General features: G+C 42.3%; 1 protein-coding gene across 1 annotated transcript in view; it reads right to left on the minus strand.

Moving 5' to 3' along the window:
• The window catches only part of itgb6 (integrin, beta 6), a 137,503-nt gene that overhangs the window by 82,207 nt on the left and 31,412 nt on the right, over positions 1-23,884 (minus strand). Inside the window, exons 2-7 of the mRNA XM_078552246.1 lie at positions 9,556-9,846; positions 9,014-9,093; positions 7,926-8,130; positions 7,082-7,328; positions 2,015-2,180; positions 1,744-1,905 (exon numbers count right to left, since the gene is read on the minus strand). Of these exons, the coding sequence (XP_078408372.1) occupies positions 1,744-1,905; positions 2,015-2,180; positions 7,082-7,328; positions 7,926-8,130; positions 9,014-9,093; positions 9,556-9,634 (939 nt within the window). The 5' untranslated portion in view covers positions 9,635-9,846. The remainder of the gene's footprint in view (positions 1-1,743; positions 1,906-2,014; positions 2,181-7,081; positions 7,329-7,925; positions 8,131-9,013; positions 9,094-9,555; positions 9,847-23,884) is intronic.

Consider the following 23,884-nt stretch of genomic DNA (forward strand, 5'->3'; position numbering starts at 1 on the left):
TTAAATTGACTAATGAAGTTGTTAGTTGGTGCACTGATAACGACAAACATATCTCTCAGAGATGGCTTTGGGCCTGAAGATAATGGGCCAGATTTTGTTTTCAGTGGCAGTCATTCATCACACTTACATTTGCCCTCAGGCTTACTGTAATTTTTGCAATGGGACTTGCTGCTGAACGAAAGCTATTTAGGTTTGGAACCCTCTACAGAGGTCTAGGATTTATGTGAACAGGACAAGAATTTTAAGGAGTGCTGAGTCTGAACCAGAAAATGCCAGTTAAATAGTTAATTCAGTGTCAAATCTGGTTCAAAAACCGAAAGAAAGAAAGACAGGATTTAAGGGAAAGTAAGAGACAAGAAAGAAAAAGTAAAAAGAAAATCATCCTTCTACGTGCAACTTCACTGTAGCAGTCATGGGGCTGCCCCTTCCGGTTGGCAAGTGGGGGGCAGGGCCCACTCGCTGACGCGTAAAATGGCATGGGGTGACGTCAGGCGGGCGTCCCAATATCACCCCACGTCATTTACATTTTCAGGTCGGCGGGGGGCAGCCGAGTTGGCTGCACACCCGCTGAAGTGTCAACGGCCACCTAAGGTCTTTAAAAAAAGTAATTAAGCTAATTAAAGAAGCTGCCCATCCAACCTTAAGGTTGGCGGGCAGGTGAGGAGGCCAGGCGGCCTTTAGATAAAATATGAAACCTCATCCACGGGCGGGATGAGGTTTCATGAGAGCTTTAAAATGTCTATGAAATGTCAAAATAAAAGTAATGGACATGTCCCAGCTCACGTGACAGTGTCACATGAGGGGACATGTCAGGAATTTTTTTCCCCACACTTCTACAAAGTTTTAAAACTTCCAGCGATCTCCCGGAGGCGGCACTTTGCCTCAGGGAGATCCGTGTGCTCTTTCGCACACACACGTGAAAGAGTATACTCCTGGCTCATGGAAACCTCCCCCCCTCCCCGCCCGCACAGGGAGAGCATAGCGCTTCCTGGTGGACGTCACGCTGGGCAGGCCTCAATTGGCCGGCCCACGTAAAATGGTGGCACGCCCCCAACCAGAGGCGCCGATCGGGAACCCACCACCCATGCCCGTTCCCGCACATCCCCCCTAACGGGGGGAAAATGTTGCCCATGGTAAAGACCGCAGGAACGCCTATCAAAATTAAGTAGACAAATATTCAATGAACAAGCAGGGAAACTCTCAATGTTAATGCAAACTACTATTCATAATACTGGTAAAGAAATAGTGTTAGAGGAACACTTAATGCATGGTAGTCATGCAACCAGCTGTTTCTCTCCATTGAGTATGAATGGACACTAGTTTCTATGCCACAATACACCATCAGGTTTTACTTATTTTTTGAAAATTACCAGGACTGAACTGTGTGTTAACATTTAACCATTTGGTATCCTCCACAATTGTAGTATTTTATGAATTGGAATATTCAGGCCTCAGCAAACTAGATTGAAAAATTAACATCAAAACTTAAAAGATTCATTTAAACTAATGTCATGTATATTTCATGCAACATTTAGAATTTGCTAAGAGTAAATATTTCTATTTTCAGGAACTTGAATTATGAAAATTAAGCTTATGTTGAGAATTTTTAAATGTTGACCTGAAACCTAAGTAGCCCACAAAAATTGGCAGTGTTATTTTGCAACCAATCCTTTTGGCTTTCAACATTTTAAACATAAACAATTTTCAAATAAACAAAGCATTTAAAAAAATATATTTTTTTACCATTGCTGTTGACTTGGTATATTTGTTCTGGCTGTCTAAGTGGCATTTTCCATCATGAGGGATAACAATTCCAGCCAACTTGCTGTCCATTCCAAAATGTGTATCAGCATCAGTCACAAATACCAATAAGTGCAAGGAATCATTGCGCCAGCCAATTTTTTCCTAAAATATAGATTATTTTAATACTTCAACAGGTTGTCTTTAGACATTTTTTTTCATCTGTGTGGCAGTGACTAATCCTAAAGTGAAGTCAATTTAAAAGTCCATTTACCTTACAGACAGTTGCTTGTAATATTGCATCAAATCCTCCTTCAGGAGTATCCATATTTGCAGAAATTTGTTGCTTTTGAACCACTTCATTAAATTTTGTGGTGTCTTCAGTCAGTGATAGCATGTGTCTGTAACCAAATGTGGGCAAACAATATATGTCGTGACTCCTATTTAAAAGAAAGATACAATATTTTTCCAGTTCCATGCACAATCGAATTCAGAATGTAGCAAACAATTGAGTTTGGAAAATATTGAGCCCCTCTTGAAAAACAGTGCAGCACTACTTTGCACATACAGTTTAAGGAAACTTAAACATTTTTATCAGGAAGGGATGAATCCTCTAAATAAGGATTATATCTGTTTTTATAGCACCCACTATGATGAAAATTATTTTGAAATATTTTAAGTGATAATTGAGGTTCTAATTAAAGGTAAGATGTCCCTTACACACTTCAAACTTTATAACTATTTCCAGAATGAAGCTTGTGAGGTTATACACATGAAATATTTTCTCAATAGAAGCATTGATGCATTAAATTGCTGTATTAAACATTTGGCTGGGATTAGCAGAAGCAGAATCCTATAGTAAAGTTATACTTCTGGTACTTCCTTGATACTGATTTGAGAAATGAGTATGTTGACAGAAAAAAGTTATAACATCACAATTGCATCATTTTCTAGTCAGCAAAAGCAGCACTTTAGACGTGTGTCAAAGTAAGCATGCACTGAACTTTTTGTTACAAACCAGAATATGAAGACCAATTATTAGTATAACTCACTTTTGCCTACTGAGCATTACATTGGTCTTCTGCTGCATTAATATTGTAACTACCACCAATTGGAGGCAGGTTGTTTACTGTTTGCTTTTAGAAACATATAAACATAGAAAATAGGAGGAGTAGGCCATTCGGCCCTTCGCGCCTGCTGCGTCATTCATTATGATCATGGCTGATCATCCAACTCAATAGCCTGCTCCCGCTTTCTCCCCATATCCTTTGATCCCTTTCACCTCAAGAGCTATATCTAACTCCTTCTTGAAAACATACAATGTTTTGGCCGCAACTACTTTCTGTGGTAGTGAATTCCACAGGCTCACCACTCTCTGGGTGAAGAAATTTCTCCTCTCAATCCTAAATGGTCTACCCTACATCCTCAGACTGTGACTTCTGGTTCTAGACTCCCCCACCATCTGGAACATCCTTCCTGCATCTACCCTGTCTAGCCCTGTTAGAATTTTATAGGTTTCTTTGAGATCCCCCCTCATTCTTCTGAACTCCAGCAAATATAATCCTGAACGACTCAATCTCTCCTCATATGTCAGTCCTGCCATCCCAGGAATCAGACTGGTAAACCTTCGCTGCACTTCCTCTATAGCAAGAACATCCTTCCTCAGATAAGGAGACCAAAACTGCACACAATATTCCAGGTGTGGTCTCACCAAGGCCCTATATAATTGCAGCAAGACATCCCTGCTCCTGTACTCGAATCCTCTGGGTATGAAGGCCAACATACCATTTGCCTTCTTCACCACCTGCTGCGCCTGCATGCTTACCTTCAGCGACTGGTGTACAAGGATACCCAGGTCTCATTGCACATTCCCCTCTCAATTTATAGCCATTCAGATAATAACCTGCCTTCCTGTTTTTGCTACCAAAGTGGATAACCTCACATTTATCCACATTATACTGCATCTGCCATGCATTTGCCCACTCACTCAGCTTGTCCAACTCACACTGAAGCATCTCCGCATCCTCCTCACAGCTCACCCTCCCTCCCAGCTTTGTGTCATCTGCAAATTTGGAGATATTACAATTAATTCCCTCATCTAAATCATTAATATATATTGCGAATAGCTGGGGTCCCAAACACTGATCCCTGCAGTACCCCACTAGTCACTGCCTGCCATTCGGAAAAAGATCCGTTTATTCCTACTCTTTGTTTCCTGTCTGCCAACCAGTTTTCTATCCATCTCAATACACTACCCCCAATCCCATGCGCTTCAATTTTACTTGCTTATCTCTTATGTGGGACTTTGTCGGAAGCATTCTGAAAGTCCAAATAAACCACATCCATTGGCTCCTCCTCATCAACTCTATGAGTTACATCCTCGAAAAATTCCAGTAGATTTGTCAAGCATGATTTCCCTTTCGTAAATCCATGCTGACTCTGTCCGATTCTGCCACTGTTTTCTAAGTGCTCAGCTATTAAATCTTTTATAATGGACTCTAGAATTTTCCCCACTACCGACGTCAGGCTGACTGGTCTATAATTCCGTTTTCTCTCTGCCTCCCTTTTTAAATAGTGGTGTTACATTAGCTACCCTCCAATCTGTTGGAACTGTTCCAGAGTTTATAGAATCTCGGAAGATGACCACCAATGCATCCACTATTTCTAGGGCCACTTCCTTAAGTACTCTGGGATGTAGATTATCATGCCCTGGGGATTTATCGGCCTTCAATCCCATCAATTTCTCCAACATCATTTCCCTACTAATACTGATTTCTTTCAGTTCCTCCCTCTTACTAAACCCTGTGTTCCCCAACTTTTCTGGTATGTTATTTGTGTCCTCCTTTGTGAAGACAGAACCAAAGTATGTATTTAGTTGGTCAGCCATTTCTTTGTTCCCCATTATAAATTCCCCTGTTTCTGACTGTAAGTGAGCTACATTTGTCTTCACCAATCTTTTTCTCTTCATATACCTATAGAAACTTTTACAGTCAGTTTTTATGTTCCCCGCAAGCTTACTCTCATACTCTATTTTCCCCGTCTAAATCAGTCCCTTGATCCTCCTTTGCTGGATTCTGAAGTGCTCCCAATCCTCAGGCCTATTGTTTTCTCTGGCCAATTTGTATACCTCTTCCTTGGATCTAATACTATCTCTAATTTCCCTTGTAAGCCATGGTTTAGCCGCCTTTCCTATTTTACTTTTGCGCCAGACAGGAATAAACAATAACAGAATTACCTGGAAAAACTCAGCAGGTCTGGCAGCATCGGCAGAGAAGAAAAGAGTTGACGTTTCGAATAAACAATTGTTGCAGTTCACCCATGCGCTCTTCGAACGTTTGTCATTGCCTATTCACCATCATCCCTTTAAGTAATGTTTCTCAATCCACCATAGCCAACTCATAGTTTCCTTTATTAAGATTCAGGACCCTAGTCTCAGAATCAAGTACGTCATTCTCTATCTTGATGAAGAATTTTATCATATTATGGTCACTCATCCCCTAGATTGCCAATTATTCTTTTCTCATTACACAACACCCACATTCACATGTTTAAATATTTAAACAGTGTAGGAAGCAATGCCTGCGCTGTTTAAGCATTTTAATGTAATATACGTAGGGTTTAGGGGAAGGTAGGGACCCCTAGAGCACATTTTTAACCCAGTTTGACATTACATCCGAGTGGTGTGAGATATTCCCTCAGGAATTTTCACAACAATTATCTAGAGTCAAGTCAAGTCCTATGGATTTATACTACAAGTTTAGTATTGCTGTCAGGTGCAAATCTCTTTGCGGTGATGCTAAGGTAGCAGTGTAGAGGCACTCCACAACTGATAATTGTTCAATAGCTGCATTCTATAGCTAAAGCGATAAAACTTGTATTGATCCGAGATGGACATAAGTTTTAGAACCATAGAACCATAGAACACTACAGCACAGAAAACAGGCCATTCGGCCCTTCTAGTCTGTGCCGAAATATTATTCCGCTAGTCCCATTGACCTGCACCTAGTCCATAACCCTCCAGACCTTTCCCATCCATGTATCTATCTAATTTATTCTTAAAACTTAAGAGTGAGCCCGCATTTACCACGTCAGATGGTAGCTCATTCCACACTCCCACCACTCTCTGAGTGAAGAAGTTCCCCCTAATGTTCCCCCTAAACCTTTCCCCTTTCACCCTAAAGCCATGTCCTCTCGTGTTTATTTCTCCTAATCTAAGTGGAAAGAGCCTACTCGCATTTACTCTGTCTATACCCCTCACAATTTTGTAAACAGTTTTGAAGTGCATCATTTGTATAGATTAAAGTTGTATCTGTCTATTTATTTTTACAGTCTGGAAGCTGGGTGAGATTTTTCACACATGCAGATAATGGAAAATGTTTCAGCACACAAACTGATTTCAAAGCATTTATGTTGGACCTGATTTTGCTGCAAAAATAATGATGAAGCTAATGGTGCTCACTGTTATTTGTGTAAATATAACAATTCTAACAGATGCAGTTAAATGTCAATATCAAAAAATTGCTGTCTGAGTTGCATTTGTGCTGAGTTTTGCAAAAATGGCAATTTACTGTCTGCCTCACCATTGGCATGCACTGAATGCCATGAAGTTGCTTTATTTGCTTGGTAGGTATAATACAGACTCATCACAGAAGGTCATCTTGTCATTAGTAAGGTAAGCACCTTTATAATGACATGATAATTGTTAAATGCCACCAATCAACCTCTGAAAAATGTTTATTACAAGTGTGGAGTCTAATCATAACAAGAGCAGCTTTCAACTTCATTTGCATAGCTTTGCTCAGTAACTTCCATCTGCTGGTGAAGTTTTTAATCTTCAACAAAAGCTAATGAGATAATAGGCTCTTCTTTGACACAACAGCTTTGGCCATAGTTACACTGCATGTTTAGTATGGAGATAGTGTATATACGAAATAAAGCCCAAACTGACTTTGGAGGCAAACAAATTGAAAGTCACTTCCCCCAGGAAATCTCATTCTGTGAAATCTGCTTTTGTGCCTGATTCAGCCCTCAGTCCAGTTCTGGCTGCTTTAAAATTATTGCTGCAGCATTGGTGCACTACTTTACATATATACAAAGCTTGTAACCGAAATGGATGCTAAAAAGTTTTCAGCTGACTGGGTTCTTTTCACACTTAAGTTTAAAATGCAAAATATTGGTTTTAAATTGATTTCAAGGATGGAAACTTTTTCACAGTAACCATAACATAAGATTAAATCATTTTATATTATTATTTGGCACCCTGAATTTTCTACACTTCCGGGGCTTCTGAAAAATGCGTCAACATTCGACCTGTATATGAACAATAGTATAAATTGCATACCAGCAGGGATTAGCTAAATCATTCGGTGTCGTTTTGATAAAAGGAGACATTGGCTTGTCTACGAACGTTCCAAAACCCAGTTTAAAGTTACTGGTTAATTTGGCCATCTCTTTGGTGAGAGAGGAGCCCAGTTCCTTAATTCTGTTCAGGTCATCGGTCATAGAGGCAGAAAGGTCCATTAGGTAATAGATGTCAACTGGATAATCTTCAAACTGCCGCACATCCACTCCAAATGTCACCCGACTACCTGTTAGAAATGTATGTTTTTATCATATCAGAATTAAAAAAAAACAGCATGTTTGAGGTGCTGAATATTTTTATCCGAAAGAAAGCGTCTACCGGCATTAATGTATATAGATTGATAGAGTTTCAATTGTTATTCATTCTGCTCATTAAAGAATTAGGGCTTAACTATATATTGAAATAGGCTTTTACTGCATATTTTTTTAAAAATCAGTGCTTTTATCCTTATGACTTTCCAGTACAGTACAATCTATAAAGCTAATTTTACTCAAACCTGTTGTTACTCCAGGCGCTATTCCCATTCAATGATTATTGCTAAAAATAAAATATCAGGAACCCAACAAGATTATTCTATTTGTGTTCCTCTATTTAAAACGGTTCCCTTTGACGGAGTGTTTAAATCGCTAAATGAACTTTTTTACTCTTGCAGCAATTTCAAGTAATTAAAGGCTTCCTGACGCTGGCATTCCAGGGCTACAGGGAGATTGTCGCTTGACCAGTTAGCCTGTATCTAATATTTCAGTGAAACCTGTGTGAAAAGTTGCATGCACCTCCTTTTCAGATGCATGTACACAAGAATGCCACTCTTTATCGCGCTTACCTGGTCGCAGGTTAAGTGCAAGTTTTTGTGGGGACATTTGTGTCCTTTTCCCGCCCCTCTCCTCGCCGCTCAAGCTTAAAGGCTCGCCTCTTATAACCTTAAGGTGGCTGACGGAGAACTCGATAAACTCCCGGGAACATTCCCGCAGCAGAAGATTGTCAAGGGTGTCACATCTTCCACCAGAGCTTGAATCGTCATTGAAGTCCTAAAATAAACAATATACACTCCATGCTTAGATCTAGTCATGGTAATAAAGATGATGTTTTCCAAACTAAAGGCCGGAGGTGTTAAAGAATTTTAAAATCTGCTAATTCCTTTTCTAACATTCATAAGTGTGCCAAATTGTGGCTTTACGAGATCCCAATGAGGAAAATATTAATGTTCAACTTTTCAAACCAACATTCTATTTGAATCTTCAAAATATGCTTAATGTTTTTGAATATCAATAAACCACTGTAAGTGAGTTTTACCTTAATGCGGGTGCTTGCTCTACCTGAAAACATGAATTTCAGGATTGGCTGGCCGCAAGCTCTTTATTTCGAACTGGCTAATGGGGACACAGCACCATTTGTGATATCTTTTCTATTTGATACAATATCCCACATGCATTTTGTTCCACAGGCTTGCATTCACTCGCTAAGTAATTTGAGATGAATATTTGTACAAGTTTGTTCAAGACCGTGGTTTTCTGAGCCTGAGGCTACCTACTCAGGTAAAACAGATACATCCTGGGCTGGTGTAAATTCCCGGTTTGAAGTGCAGATGACAGCCATATTTTAGGGAGAAATGAATTGGTTTAGAATCCCTCGCCTTTAGTAAAGTTTGCTGTACAAGCTATGAGCAAACACTTTACATATTCATCCATAAAATGGATTATTCATTTACTAGTACTGTTGTTCGGCAGACTGCAAATGCCACAAATAAAACGCACTAGGTGGAGAAGGCTGTGGTTTTAATGGATCAACTATTAACTTGGTCAAACTTACGACACAAAAAGGAAATTTCACCTAACACTTTAATAAATAATGGAGTAAATGTAAAAATTGTCACTGGAAGATTTGATAATATTTTAAAAGCGTTTGTTCTACCTCTTGGAAGCACCAACCACACAGCGGCCCGAGCCTCAAACAGTCTTCACAAGTGGCTACATTTTCAGAAGAGCAGGAACCTGCCAAGGAAACAATGGAGGAATTAGTGACCAGAACATGAATCAAGGGAATAACTTGCCTGCCACCGAAAGGAACATTCCTGAACACTTGACAAATAGAGAGCTGGTACGTGTAAACAAGTAGATCTTTTTTTTAAACTTACTCTTTGAAATTATCAAACGAATGGATTATTACAATGCATTGCGAACAATAATGCATATACCCCTCCCCGAGAAATCAGGTGTAATATTCACGTGTTAATTCCTGATCTATATACGGGCGAATGATACTTGCGCACATTAAGTAACATTTTACAATCCGAACAATATTTCAGTTCACTTACTGTACACTAAATAGTTTCACTGCACAATATTAGATGCCTCAGGTTCTACTCAAAGTCATGGAGCAGACTTTACTGGCCCTTGTTTTCGTGCTGCATAAAAAAACAAAATAAGTGAAACGTGTGGTAACCATGAACTCACCTTCTGCACTAATTAGTGTTTTTGCCAGAAGCAGCACGATTGTCACCAGGTCCACTTCCATGCCTTTGGATTTGAACATACAGTAAACAGATAGAAAGGATGAGTTTCAAGGCGAAGGAGGACTTGAGAAGCTCCTGATACCTGCAGCCTCGCGCTTTGTGGGGGAGGAGCTGCAAACACAGTGTTCCTTACCTGTGGAGGTGGAGCAGACTGCTGACACTAGAGTCTCGGAGAAGTATGGTCACCATGGTGCAGCCGCCTCGCCCCTGCCCTTCGCCAACTTCCTTCTTCCTTTTATGGTAAAAACAAGTATGAAGAAAACATGTTAGAAAGGTGCAGAGACTGTACATCATAGGATGACTGACTGCCTGATGGGGAAAGACAACGAGTGCACACCTGGCCCATTGAGAACTGCCCACTTCCGGTAAATTTCCATGAATCTATGAAAAACATTCTTCATATTCACAACATTGCTGCTAAAATCCGGCACCCCTGACAGTTCAAAACCTTCTAAACGAAGCTGGGATCAGTTTGTTTTGATTTTCTAAGTCCAGGATTTTCGTGATAATAGATGGTTCGGTACAGACCACGTAACAAAAAGAATGTTACTGGCAATTTTGCCCACATCAGTGAATACAGGAAGGGCCAGTGGCACAGAGCTGTCTCCACAGCTGACAAGCCCCAACAAACTTTCCTGACTCAAAGTCACCCGGTCAGTGGCATACCTGAGAAAATGGCAAACCCATTGAGAAAAGCTGTTGTAGCGATTGGGGGTGTTGTCCTGTAAAATACTGATAACCAGAATTAGGAAAATATAACAACGATATTCATCAATGTGAATTAATTGTCATTGGGGAAAAAATCCTCAAGATTGTATTGTGCAACTTATTCCAGTATATCAGGTAATTATCGCTCTTATTTATCTGCATTAAATTGCATCAGCCCGTTCATCTTTTGTAAAAACAAAACACGCTGATATACTCAGAAGGTCAGGTAACATCTGTGGAGAGAAACAGTTGATGTTTCAGGTCTATGACCTTTCACAGGATCCTTATAAACAGTCATCGACCAGAAACCTGGAGTGGAATTTTATGGCCCCGTCACAGCGGGGGCGGGACCGTAAAATGTGGAGCCATTCAAAAGTCAATTAACTGCAGCAGTACCGTAAAATTCCACCCATTAACTTTGTATCTCTCCACAGATCCTGCCTGCTCTGCTGAGTATTTCCAGCATCTTTTGTTTTTATTTCAGGTTTCCAGCATTCACAGTATTTTGCTTTAGTCAGTTCTGCTAACCTGTTTGTCTTATTGTTTTACAGTCCCCTCAATGTTTGCATATCTCCTATGGGCAGAATCTTCGGCTGGGTGAGTGGGGGCAGGCCCCGCTCGCTGACGTGTAAAATGACATGCGGCGACATCGGGCGTACATCCCGATGTCACCGCACGTCATTTAGATCTTCGGTTCAGCGAGTGCGCACCGGAGTCAGCTGCGCGCCTGCCGAATTATCAAAGGCCTATTAAGGCCATTTAAATATCAATTAAAATACTTAACTGAGCTGCCCGTCCAACCTAAGGTTGGCGGGGGGGGCAGGCGAAGAGCCCAGGCGGCCTTTGCAGTCATCATGAAACCTCATCCACGGGTGGGATGAGGTTTCATGAAGGTTTTTAAAGTTTAATAAAATTTTTAAATAAAATTCATTGACATGTCCCAGCTCATGTTACACTGTCACATGAGGGGATATGCCTTTAAAAAATTTTTTTGTCTTTATTAAAATTTTTAAAAATCTAACTGATCTCCCTGAGGCAGCTCTTTGCCCCGACTCAGCCTCCTCCCCCTGCCCGCACAGGGAGTGCTCAGCGCTTCCGGGTGCGCATCACGCTGGACGGGCCTTAATTGGCCTGCCCACGTAAAATGGCGGCACGCAGCCGATCGCAGGTGGCAATTGGCTGTGCGCCCGCCCACGTCTGCTCCCACCCAACACCCCACCGACGTGGAGAAAATTCTCCCCTATGTTACCACCGGGTTGGGAGGAGAGCACACTTTATCTAGCACCACTATTCCACAGGTCATACCATTAGTTTAAAAGTTTAATTCACTCACCAATATGGCCAATTGTTTACCTTTGCTATTGTTAAACCCAGAATAAAAGAGACTTTAACTAGGCTTCTTTCAATAAACTCAGAATGATTATTTATTATAAAACAGAACTTTTTTAACAAGTTGCAAGAACCGGTGAACACACAATTGTGATCTGGAAGTGTAACTATTTACCCATTTTAAAAATTCCCCAGCGCACACACAGACAAACAAAAGACAAGCAAGAAGTCTCTTCAATGATGGGTAGTTGGGGAAAAGTTTATAAGAAAAGGATTAAGTTCATAAGGTTTCAGTGGTGACGATCTGGTGCTCTCTCGTGTCAAGACTGTTCGCTGGTCACCATAGTTGTCAGGATGTTCTTTCCAAAGGACTGGACTAACCTTTCTTGTCCCTGCCTTTCAGGTCCGAATGCAGACAAATTATATGCAGATAAGAATTCTCTAGCTGTGGGTTGATAACCACTCATGGAATTTCAGGCAAGGCAGGGAGACAGCCAGTTAGGGTAGCCTTCCTTCTTATCTTATTTCCCCAAAAAACTGAGTTCACAAACAACAGGTTCAAAACTTAAAGCTTGCCTCTGCCATGTGATTTCTAGTACATCACTTGCTTTTGCCTTTACCAGCTTTTCCCCTCATCAATTAAAGTGATTGCAGTTCAAAACAAGCACCTCTTCCCTTTCCAGTACCACACTAATCAGGTGATTTCTTGGAAAAGGCATGTTCCAAGGTGAACTTCTGACTTTTAAAAAAAAAATCCAGGTCAGCATCCAATTGTTCAGATAATGCAGTCTTTCCATATTTTAAAAGAAAAATATAATTTTAAAAGAAATATTATCCTAACACCCTATGTTTGTGTTGTTAGCAGATATTGATATTCTGCTCCCAATAACCAAGTCCAAAATATCTATATACTTTGGACCATAATTAAATTTCAGTCTTTTTAATGTTAAACAGCATTGCTGCTTCTTTAAGGTCCATTTCTCAGGAGGGTTGCTGTAGCTGACAATGGGGGTGCACTTTATTTTAATCTCATAAGTTTCCAATTTTAAAATTTCGACTCCTTTTCTTTCCTGCTGCTGTCAGATAAGGCTTATTTGAATTTAATTTAATTCTTTTATTTAACTTATCACCTGCAGCCTCCAGACACCAAAGACATTTCCGTTTTCTGCTTCCTTTGCTCATGTTCATGGGATTCCCCAGCGCAACCTGGGCCTGCAGTCCATCCGGGTGTATTACTGCTTGCACAACTTCATTTTGTTCCATTTGTTTCCCTCTCCTGGGACTATTGTTATCTACCTGTACTATCTCCCTAACCTACTTCCATGTACTCTCTTCTTTTTATCCACCCTTAGGCAGTCAAGTCCACACACTTGCCTTCTCTGATCTTCTAAATCGCAGCTTTATTTTTTCCCACTCCATCCAGCTTCTCGCAGATTTTCCAGTTGGCTTTGAGTGCTCAGCTTACATTCATTCCTCACAGACCGACCAGTTTTTTCTCCTGCACCCAAACCACTTCTTCACTCTGCAATCCAATGTCATGCTCTTCCATTCTGTAGTTAATGCTGTTTAAATTGGAAACATCCTATAGTACTTGACAGGATGGAGAAATGGATTCAGGACTATTGAGGGACCATATGCGAGCTGTTGCCTGAACAGATGACATGTTGAATGTTCTGCTAGGTGCATTGATCCTAGTGTTAAAGCTTGCAATTTTTTGGCCAGACCCTAACTGAAAGAAAAACTGAACCTTCAGGTTTCTAGGGAAACTGAAATAGAAACTGAATCTTAATCTGGTTGAAACCAGATAAAAGATACAGAGCCATCCATGCTCAGAAGACTCAGTGGTGCAGAGGAGGTTGGTTGAAAGAAAACAGAAGCCTGGATCTGGGATTGGGGATAAAAGCAAATAAGGTTACTGCTGCTATTTCAGCTATTTTAAAGGAACTGATTGACCAACCACCGGCCATACAATGCACAGGGTCGTTACTGAGGGTTTGGATAAAAATGTTTCGGGTGGATCCACGTCATCAAGACTGTCGTGAGCAGAGCTGAGGAGGTTCTGCAGATGTGTGCCATTTTGTTGAAGACCATACTTGTGGAATTTGGGTTGGCTGGGTGCTGCTTGTTGGATGAGGATTGGTGGCTAAATCCTGGGGGGGGGGAGGAGGATCTGGAATTCCACCTGAGGAAATTCGCAGTATACGAAATAAGGTCAATGAGCTTGTGGCGCAGACTGAAATTGGCAGGTATGATGTGGTGGGCATCACAGAGACATGGCTGCAAGGGGATCAGGACTGGGAGCTAAATATCCAAGGATATACATCCCATCAAAAAGATAGGCAGGTTGGCAGAGGGGGTGGGGTTGCTTTGTTAGTAAGAAATGAAATTAAATCGATAGCAAGAAATGATGTAGTTTCAGATGATGTAGAATCTGTGTGGGTAGAGTTGAGCAACTGCAAAGGTATAAAAACCATAATGGGAGTTATGTACAGGCCTCCGAACAGTAATCAGGATGTGTGGCACAAGATACACCAGGAGATAGAAAAGGTGTGTAAGAAAGGCAAGGTTACAGTGATCATGGAGGATTTCAATATGCAGGTAGACTGGGAAAATCAGGTTGGTAGTGGATCCCAAGAAAAAGAATTTGTGGAATGTCTCCGAGATGGCTTTTTGGAGCAGCTTGTGGTGGAACCCACTAGGGAACAGGCAATTCTAGATTTAGTGATGTGTAATGAGGCAGATTTGATATGGGAGCTTAAGGTGAAGGAACCCTTAGGAGGAAGTGACCATAATATGATAGAATTTACCCCGCAATTTGAGGGGGAAAAGCTGGAATCAGATGTAACGGTATTACAGTTGAATAAAGGCAACTACAGAGGCATGAGGGAGGAGCTGGTCAGAATTGACTGGGAGATGAGCCTAGCAGGAAAGACAGTGGAACAGCAATGGCAGGAGTTTCTGGGAGTGATTTGGGAGACACAGCAAAAATTCATCCCTAGGAAGAGGAAGCATACTAAAGGGAGGATGAGGCAACCATGGCTGACAAGGGAAGTCAGGGACAGCATAAAAGCTAAAGAGAAAGCGTGCAATGCGGCGAAGAGCAGTGGGAAACCAGGGAATTGGGAAGCCTACAAAGACCAACAGAGGACAACTAAAAAAGAAATAAGGAGGGAGAAGATTAAATATGAGGGTAAACTAGCCAGTAATATAAAAGAAGATGGCAAGAGTTTTTTTAGATATATAAAGGGTAAGAGAGAGGCAAAAGTGGACATTGGACCGCTGGAAAATGACGCTGGAAAAGTAGTAGTGGGGAACAAAGAAATGGCGGAGGAACTGAATAGGTACTTTGCGTCAGTCTTCACAGTGGAAGACATGAGTGACATCCCCAAAGTTCAAGAGAGTCGGGGGGCAGAGGTGAGAATGGTGGCCATTACCAAGGAGAAGGTGCTAGGAAAACTGAAAGGTCTGAAGGTGGATAAATCACCTGGACCAGATGGATTACACCCCAGAGTTCTGAAGGAGATAGCTGAAGAGATAGTGGAGGCGTTAGTGGCGATCTTTCAGGAATCACTGGAGTCAGGGAGGGTCCCAGAGGACTGGAAAATCGCTAATGTAACCCCCCTGTTTCAGAAGGGAGTGAGGCAAAAGGCGGGAAATTACAGGCCGATTAGCCTGACCTCGGTCGTTGGTAAGATTTGAGAGTCCATTATTAAGGATGAGATTTCAGAATACTTGGAAGTGCATGGTAAAATCAGGCAAAGTCAGCATGGTTTCATCAAGGGGAGGTCATGCCTGACAAATCTGTTAGAATTCTTTGAGGAGGTAACGAGTAGGTTAGACAAAGGAGAGCCAATGGATGTTATCTACTTGGACTTCCAGAAGGCCTTTGACAAGGTGCCGCACAGGAGACTGCTCAGTAAGATAAGAGCCCATGGTGTTAGAGGCAAGGTACTAGCATGGATAGAAGATTGGCTGTCTGGCAGGAGGCAGAGAGTAGGGATAAGGGGGTCCTTCTCAGGATGGCGGCCGGTGACTAGTGGAGTTCCGCAGGGGCCAGTGTTGGAACCACAACTTTTCACTTTATACATTAATGATCTAGATGAAGGAACTGAGGGCATCCTAGCTAAGTTTGCAGATGATACAAAGATAGGTGGAGGGACAGGTAGTATTGAGGAGGCGGGGAAGCTGCAGAAGGATTTGGACAGGTTAGGAGAATGGGCAAAGAAGTGGCAGATGGAATACAACGTGGGGAAGTGTGAGGTCATGTACTTTGGTAGGAAGAATAGAGGCATAGACTATTTTCTAATTGGGAGAGAATTCAGAAATCTGGAGTGCAAAGGGACTTGGGAGTCCTAGTCCAGGATTCTCTTAAGGTTAACTTGCAGATTGAGTCGGTAGTTAGGAAGGTAAATGCAATGTTGGCATTTATTTCGAGAGGACTAGAATATAAAAGCAAGGATGTGCTGCTGAGGCTTTATAAGGCTCTGGTCAGACCACATTTAGAATATTGTGAGCAATTTTGGGCCCCGTATCTCAGGAAGGATGTGCTGGCCCTGGAGAGGGTCCAGAGGAGGTTCACGAGAATGATCCCAGGAATGAAAGGCTTAACATATGTGGAACGTTTGAGGACTCTCGGTCTATACTCGATGGAGTTTAGAAGGATGAGGGGGGATCTGATTGAAACTTACAGAATACTGAAAGGCCTGGATAGAGTGGACGTGGGGAAGATGTTTCCATTAGTAGGAGAGACTAGGACCCGAGGACACAGCCTCTGAGTAAAGGGAAGAACTTTTAGAACAGAGATGAGGAGAAACTTCTTTAGCCAGAGAGTGGTGGATCTATGGAATTCATTGCCACAGAAGGCTTTAGAGGCCAGGTCATTGAGTGTATTTAAGACCGAGATAGATAGGTTCTTGATTGGTAAGGGGATCAAAGGTTACGGGGAGAAGGCAGGAGAATGGGGTTGAGAAACTTATCAGCCATGATTGAATGGTGGAGCAGACTCAATGGGCCGAATGGCCTAATTTCTGCTCCTATGTCTTATGGTCATAGCTTATGGTCCTCTGCCTGGTATTGAATGGTGTGCTGCCTGAAAGACTGAAATTGAAAGATTCTCTCGACAAAGGATTAGAGAATTTTGAGAATACAGAGAAAAAGAGAAAATGGTGTGTTGGGAGGGTGTTGGTTACACAGTGGCACGTCTTAAAGAGGTCTCTGCAGTCTTCTGTAGGTTAAATGTAAGTCATTATTAACGATTAGCACTATTTACACATGCACAATAAAGGATACAAGCTAGGTGCCGTCTCCATGCTTAAGTACATACATGTCTCTGCTCAACACCACACAGTGCCTGAGTCTGGGTCATGTGCCCTTTTGCATCACTGTGTGGGCAGTACCATACTCAGTCCCAAATTAACCCTATTTGTGCCAGACCCTTATACTGCACCTCCCCGACAAGTCTTTATTCAAGGCATTTGGAGTTATACTAGTTTATTTCATGTCTTTCCTTGTTATCAGTCCCATACAGTTACATTGTTACATTATCACCATTACTATCTTCGCACTATTACTAGGTTATCACAACCCCATCTACCTCCTTCAAGTCCTTGAATTTAAAGGCTCAAGCGGTCTGGAGGCCTTATAACCCTTCCATATCTTGTTCACAATTCTGTCAGAGGAGTGGTAGGCTCTGTTGTTGCTAGTTGTTCCTGTTGGTCTGGAGGTTGTGCTGGCATCTGAGTATCTTCATCGATAGCTCTCCACTGTGCAGTGGGACCAGCCAGTCTAGGGGTAGGGCAGAGATTCCTCCTGTTTTGTCTGACCGTGCCTTCTGCAGTGTCAACCTGGCAGGACTGAGGTTGGTCCTCGTACTTTCTAATGACAGGACCTTCTCTCGTGAGGTCTTTAATCCAGACCTTGTCACCCCTCTGTGGTTGTGGCAAATGTCTGGTGTGGTTGTCTTCTGTTCTGTCTGTATGACTGCTCCTTTGTTTGGATGTCCAGGGAATCCTTGTTTACCAATCTTAGCATTAATTTTTTTGGCAGAATTGGAAGCTGTGTGAGGAGTTTCCTGCCCATCAGGAGTTTGACTGGGGACAGGCTGTATTATAAGGGGGTGAACCTGTATATGAGCAATGCTGTGAAAAATTCCTCATTCTTTTCCAGTAAGGCTTTTACTATGCGGACCCCTCTTTCAGCTTCTCCATTTCAGTGTGGGTATCTTGGGAAGCAGGTACAGTTGCTGAAGTCGGATGTGGCAACAAAATATTAATTGGAAAATTGTGGCCCAACATCAAACATGATCTTGACGGGATGCCATGGCTCGCAAACATCTCTTTTAATGGCTTAATTACTGCCTCTGTGGTAGTGGTATGTAGTTGCTTCACCTCAACCCATCTGGAGTAGTCGTCCACCACTATAAGTAGCAATTTGCTGTTGTAGACAAATAGGTCAATGCCCAGCCTTTCCCAAGGCCTGGTAGGGAATTACGTCGGCATGAGGGGTTATAAGATCATAAAACCAAAAGGCGTGAGAGCAGAAGTAGGCCATTCGGCCCATCGAGTCTGCTCCGCCATTTAATGAGATCATGGCTGATCTGATAATCCTCAATTTCACTTACCTGCCTTCTCCCTATAACCCTTGATTCCCTTACTGATTAAAAATCTGTCTATCTCAGCCTTGAATATACTTAACGACCCAGCCTCTGCAGCCCAGGACGGTAAACAATTCCACAGATTGACTACCCTCTGACAGAAGAAATTCCTCCTCATCTCTGTTTTAAATTGGTGATCCCTTACTCTGAGATTATGCCCTCTGGTCCTAGACTCTCCCACAAGGGGAAACAACCTCTCAACATCTACCCTGTCAAGCCCCCCAAGAATCTTATATGTTTCAATAAGGTCACCTCTCATTCTTCTAAACTACAATGAGTACAGGCCCAACCTACACAACCTCTCCTCATAAGAAAATTCATCCGTACTTGGGATCAACTAGTGAACATTCTCTGGGCTGCCTCCAATACCAGCATATCTGCTTAGATAAGGGGACCAAAATTGTTCATAGTATTCTAAGTGTGGTCTAGTAGTGCCTTGTATAGTTTTAGCAAGACTTCCCTATTTTTATATTCCATTCCCTTTGAAATAAAGGCCAACATTTCATTTGCCTTTCCTATTACCTGTTCAACTTGTATGTTAGCTTTTTGGGATTCATTTTTAGGGACTCCCAAATCCCTCTGTGCTGCAGCCTTCTGCTGTCTTTCTCCATTTAAATAATATTCAGCTCCTCTATTCTTCCTGCCAAAATGCATAACCTCACATTTTCCCACATTATATTCCAGCTGCCAAGTTTTTGCCCACTCACTTAACCCATCTATATCCCTCTGTAGATTCCTTGTGTCAGCCTCACCACTTACCTTCCCACCTATTATCAGTCCCATACAGTTACATTGTTACGTTATCACCATTACTTGTGTAATTTGCAAACTTGGCAATGATACATTCACTTCCCTCATCTAAGTCATTAAATATATTGTAAATAATTGAGGCCCCAGCACTGATCCCTGTGGCACAGTTACAGGTTGCCATCCTGAAAATGACCCCCTTATCCCAATTCTCTGTTTTCTATTAGTTAGCCAATCCTCTATCCATGCTAATATACTACCCCTGACACCATGGGCTCTTATCGTATTAAGTAGCCTTATGTGTCGTGCCTTAACAAATGCCTTTTGGAAATCCAAATATATTACATCTACTGGTTCCCTTTTATCTATCCTGCTTGTTACGTCCTCAAAGAATCCTAATAAATTTGTTAGGCATGATTTCCCCTTCATGAAGCCATGCTGACTCTGCTTGATTAGATTATGTATCTCTAAACACTCCCTCTAGCTCTGATTTTGCAATGCACAAACCTGGTAATTCGGAATGGTCTCTTTGATCGCTTTGGAAATGCCTGACCACCAGAGAGTGGATTAGGACATGTTCTGCATTTAGTGATGCCCAGCTGGCGCTGGTGTATTTTTTGAAGGATCTCTAGCTGCAAGAAGACTGGGATGACAAGCTGTTTGTTGTAGACCAGGAGGTCATCTATAACCGTAGAGTGTTTTTATTGCTCGGACCAAGATTTTGTGGTACCTCCTCTCGGTCTCTGTCAAGGCCATCCTTATTGGCAGCATCTGCAGATGCAGGCACACTCCTCATTGTGCATTTGCTCCTCGTGGATCTATTGGAGTTTACTTGTGGTCACTGGCAGGTGGCTTCTCATTGACTGGGGTACACTTCCAGTTCTTTAATGAAGTTGACATCCTGTTTTGTCAGGAGGCCCACTGTGGTCCTTGAAAGTATGTCTGCTATTGTCTGATTTTTACCTTGGATGTATGCCATCTCATAGGCGAACATCATGAGCACAGGTGAAACCTCTGGATTCTGGGGGGCATCTTTGCTAGCTCCTTCTCATCCAATAAGGAGACTAGTAGTTTATGCTCCATTTTGATTGTGACTTTGAGGCCGATGATATAGTCAGAAAACATCTCGCATGCCCACGTGACTGCGAGGGCTTCCTTTTCTATGGTGGCATATCTCGCCTCCGTGTCCAACAGCCCGCTGCAAGTATGGTACACCGGTCAGCGACTTGCATCCAGTTGTTCCTGAAAGAGGACCGCTCCAAGGCCTGTGGACGTAGCATCTGCTGCTATGTTAATGGGCAGGACTGCATCATATTAGGCCAGAATGTCAGTGGAGAGCAGCATCGCCTTGATGTGAGTGAACGCTTGCTCTTGATCTGAGTCCCAGCACCACGCGTGGTCTTCTTAAGTAGGTGACCTGTGCCAAATTTAGTAAAATCTTTGCCAGCTGGTTCACTATCCCCAGGAGGAGCTGGAGGTTGGGGACTGAGAATGGGGTGGGGAACTCGCTGATGTCCTTGGTTGTCGGTGGGTCTGTCATGATGCCTTTGTTGTTGATGTGGCCCAGGAATGAAATTTATATTTTGGAAAACTCACATTTCTTATTCAGCATCAGCCCCATTTCCTGCAGGTGCTCTAAGACTGCTGTGAGTCTTTTGTCATGTTCCTCCACTGTTGCACCATGAACTAAGGCATCATCCATGTGGAAAATAACCCCCTGAATGCCCTGCAAAATGGCTGACATCACATGTTGGAATATTTCTGGCGCTGACATGATCCCAAACAGCAGGTGGTTGTAGCAGAATCTGCCGAAGGCGTTAATAAATGTTGTCAGGAGATGGAACTCCTCATCGAGAGAAAGTTGCCAGAATCCGCAGTTTGAATCCAGCTTTGAAAATGCCCATGCTCTTCGAGAGCTTATTCAGGCTTTTGTCCACTGATGACAGGGGATGAACTTCTCTGGCTATGGCCTTGTTAAGCTGTGTCAAGTTGACGAAAATTCAGAGGGACCCATTCAGTTTTAGGACCGGGACCATCCTGGAGCTCCATGTGGTTGGTTTTGTGACTGGCAGAGATGGCTCCCAGGTTTGTCATCTTGTCCAGTTGCTGCTATACCTGCTTCATGTGGGGGTGGGGGACTTCTTGTGGGGTGAGAAGGCACATAGGTTTAGCATCCTCTCTGCGTGATCCTATGTGCATTTTCCAGGCACCACAGTCCTGTGAAGAGCTTCGGGAACTCATTTTTTTATTTGGAGGCAGGCCCTTGGTGGTTGACCCTCATCAATCTTTTGCAGGAGGTTCAGTTCGACACAGGTGTTGCAGCTTAATAGCATGCGGTGCTGTTGGTAGACGACAACAGGGTCTCTTGGATGGTTTTGTCCTTATACCTCAGTGTCATCTGCAGGGTACCTTTCACCAGGAGTTGTAATCTTTCTGCTGCATATAGGGGTGTCATGGGTGGCATCAAACTCTGGGTTGCCAGCCATGGTTCTTTGTCGAACAGGACTGTCAGGTTGGCTCCTCTATCTAATTTAATATTTGTTAGGATGGCTACTGACAGAAACATCCACAATCCAAAATACGGAAGCAAGATCTTTGACCTCACCCAATAAGTATGGCTGTGTCTCTCCTGGGTTTGCAATCTCAACCTCATTAACCATTTTAGGGTCTTCCAAGCATTTCAGAGTTCTTGCCTTGCACAATTTGCCATGGAGTCTAATCCTGTTGCATTGGAAGCATTGAGCTGCACTTGCAGGACATTGATTTTGCCTGTGAGGGTATTTTGCTCCACGGAGCTGGCATGGTCACTCTGCTGGTCAGTTTTGGAATTGCTTTCCCTGACTTAGAGTGTCCCTATGTCTTTGTGGCTTGACGAGCTGGATTGAGGGTTCGCCTCTGTACCATTTTTTATTCTCTCCCTTTAAGATTGTCCTGTGCTGTCTACGGGGTTCTGACTGTCTAACCATGTGGATTGCCTTTTTCCTTGCTGTAGGAGGTCGGTGAGCGCATTGTCTGTTACTTCTGCCGCTATTCTGTCTCTGATGAGTTCAGACTTTAAACCTCCGTATTCACAACCTTCTGCCATCCTGTATAGATCATTGATGAATGAATTGACTGGTTCACCTTGCAGTAGGACTCTCTAATTGAATTTAGCTCTTTCGAGTATTTTATTGCTTCTTAGATTGAAATAAATGTTTAATGATTTTAGTATCTCTTTTAATTTTGCGGATGATTCATTAATTCCCTGTCTCACAATGTGTTGCCTACAATCAGGCCTACTGAGAAAAGCCGTGTGTTCACCTATTCCTCTTCTGACCTTTTATTTAAATCTGAAACGATGCTGTAACTTCAGAATCTTTTCCTCCAAATACTTCAATTCTGTGATTGATCTGGGCCTTCAATTAGTCTACATTGACTTGGAAGTGTGGTATTGTGATACATGTTACAGTCTTTGTTTAAAAGTGTATGTGCAGCTTTAAGAGCTTTCTGGATTTCAAAGTGACATTGCCGTACGCTCAGAGACAAAGGGATTTCCTGCACTTGCCAGTTTTGGCGAGCTCCTCAAAATGGCGATGGCATGCTTCTTAAAAGAAAAATTTTAACAATGGCTGCCTGCCGACTCCTTTTGTTCAGCTGTTTGCTTTTTGAACTGTCGAGTCAGTCGAATTGGAGTTTCTGCTTGTTTTTTTTTACTGAGTGGACAGTCGTGAAATTCCTAACATATTTAATTAATTGTTTCCCTTTTTTCCCCCGGATGAGCTCCGGTTCCAACTCGGGGATCAGGATTTAGCAACGGGTTTCTTACAAATGGCACTTCTGACACTGAATTACTGAAAAGCAGTCTCAGGACTTGCTGCAGCCTGAAATTTTAAAAGATTTAGTTCACTCTTGTAGTTTGTGTTGACTCTGCACTCTGAAGCTGTACTTTCAAAGGAGGTTCAATGGAGTATTCTGCTGCGGTAAGGATGTTTAAATACCTGCCTGCAGCTTCCAGGCCTTTCTCTGAAACATTTTCTGGTGATTTTTCCTCTGTGCCTCTTCTTCTTTAGGATCCTCTTTTCAGATCAGAGTGCTTAGTTGAATTTTTCTCAGTCTTCCAGCATTTCAGTGTGTCTTTGCATTTTAGTAAGATTCTGGATTTTTATCCCTTTGCTGCCACCTTGTTGGGAGGGTGTTGGCTACAAAATGGCATTTCTCAAAGAAGTCTCCATAGTCTTCTGTAAGTTAATTGTAAGTCTTTATTAACTACTAGAACTATTTACAAATGTACAGGAAAGGGTACAAGCTAGGAGCTGTCTCCATGCTTAGATCTAAGCACATCTCTGCTCAATACCACACTGACCCTGGGTCTGGGTCGCATGCCCTCTTACATCACTGTGTGGGCAATACTGTACTCAGTCTCACATTAACCCTATATGTGCTGTTTAGTACAGGAAGGATCATGGAAATAGAAAAGTAGATGGACTTCAATGCGGAGAAGTCTAGCTTTGCTCACATTAAAAGGAGCAAAGGACAAAAATAAAGAAAAAGATCAACAGCTTGTTGAGTGAAACTGACTTAGATGAGATGGTGAGGCAAGCTTCCTCTTTGAGATCAAATCCAGGGACCACTTGCATTGACTATGGGAACTAATCAGGGTGGCAAAACTGACAATAAATTGAAGGCAAATCATGGACAATGGATAAAGATAACCTGGTGGAATCAGATGACAACTACTGGGACCTGGTGGTATGTCTCTTGTCAGAAGCACTTTGCAGGCTGGCTGGTGGTTGAATATAACCAGGGCATCAAATGGATCCACCTACCTTAACCCACAAAACAAAAGTCTAATACC

This window comes from Cetorhinus maximus, chromosome 11 (assembly GCF_964194155.1).
Source record: "Cetorhinus maximus chromosome 11, sCetMax3.hap1.1, whole genome shotgun sequence".
Taxonomy (NCBI): domain Eukaryota; kingdom Metazoa; phylum Chordata; class Chondrichthyes; order Lamniformes; family Cetorhinidae; genus Cetorhinus; species Cetorhinus maximus.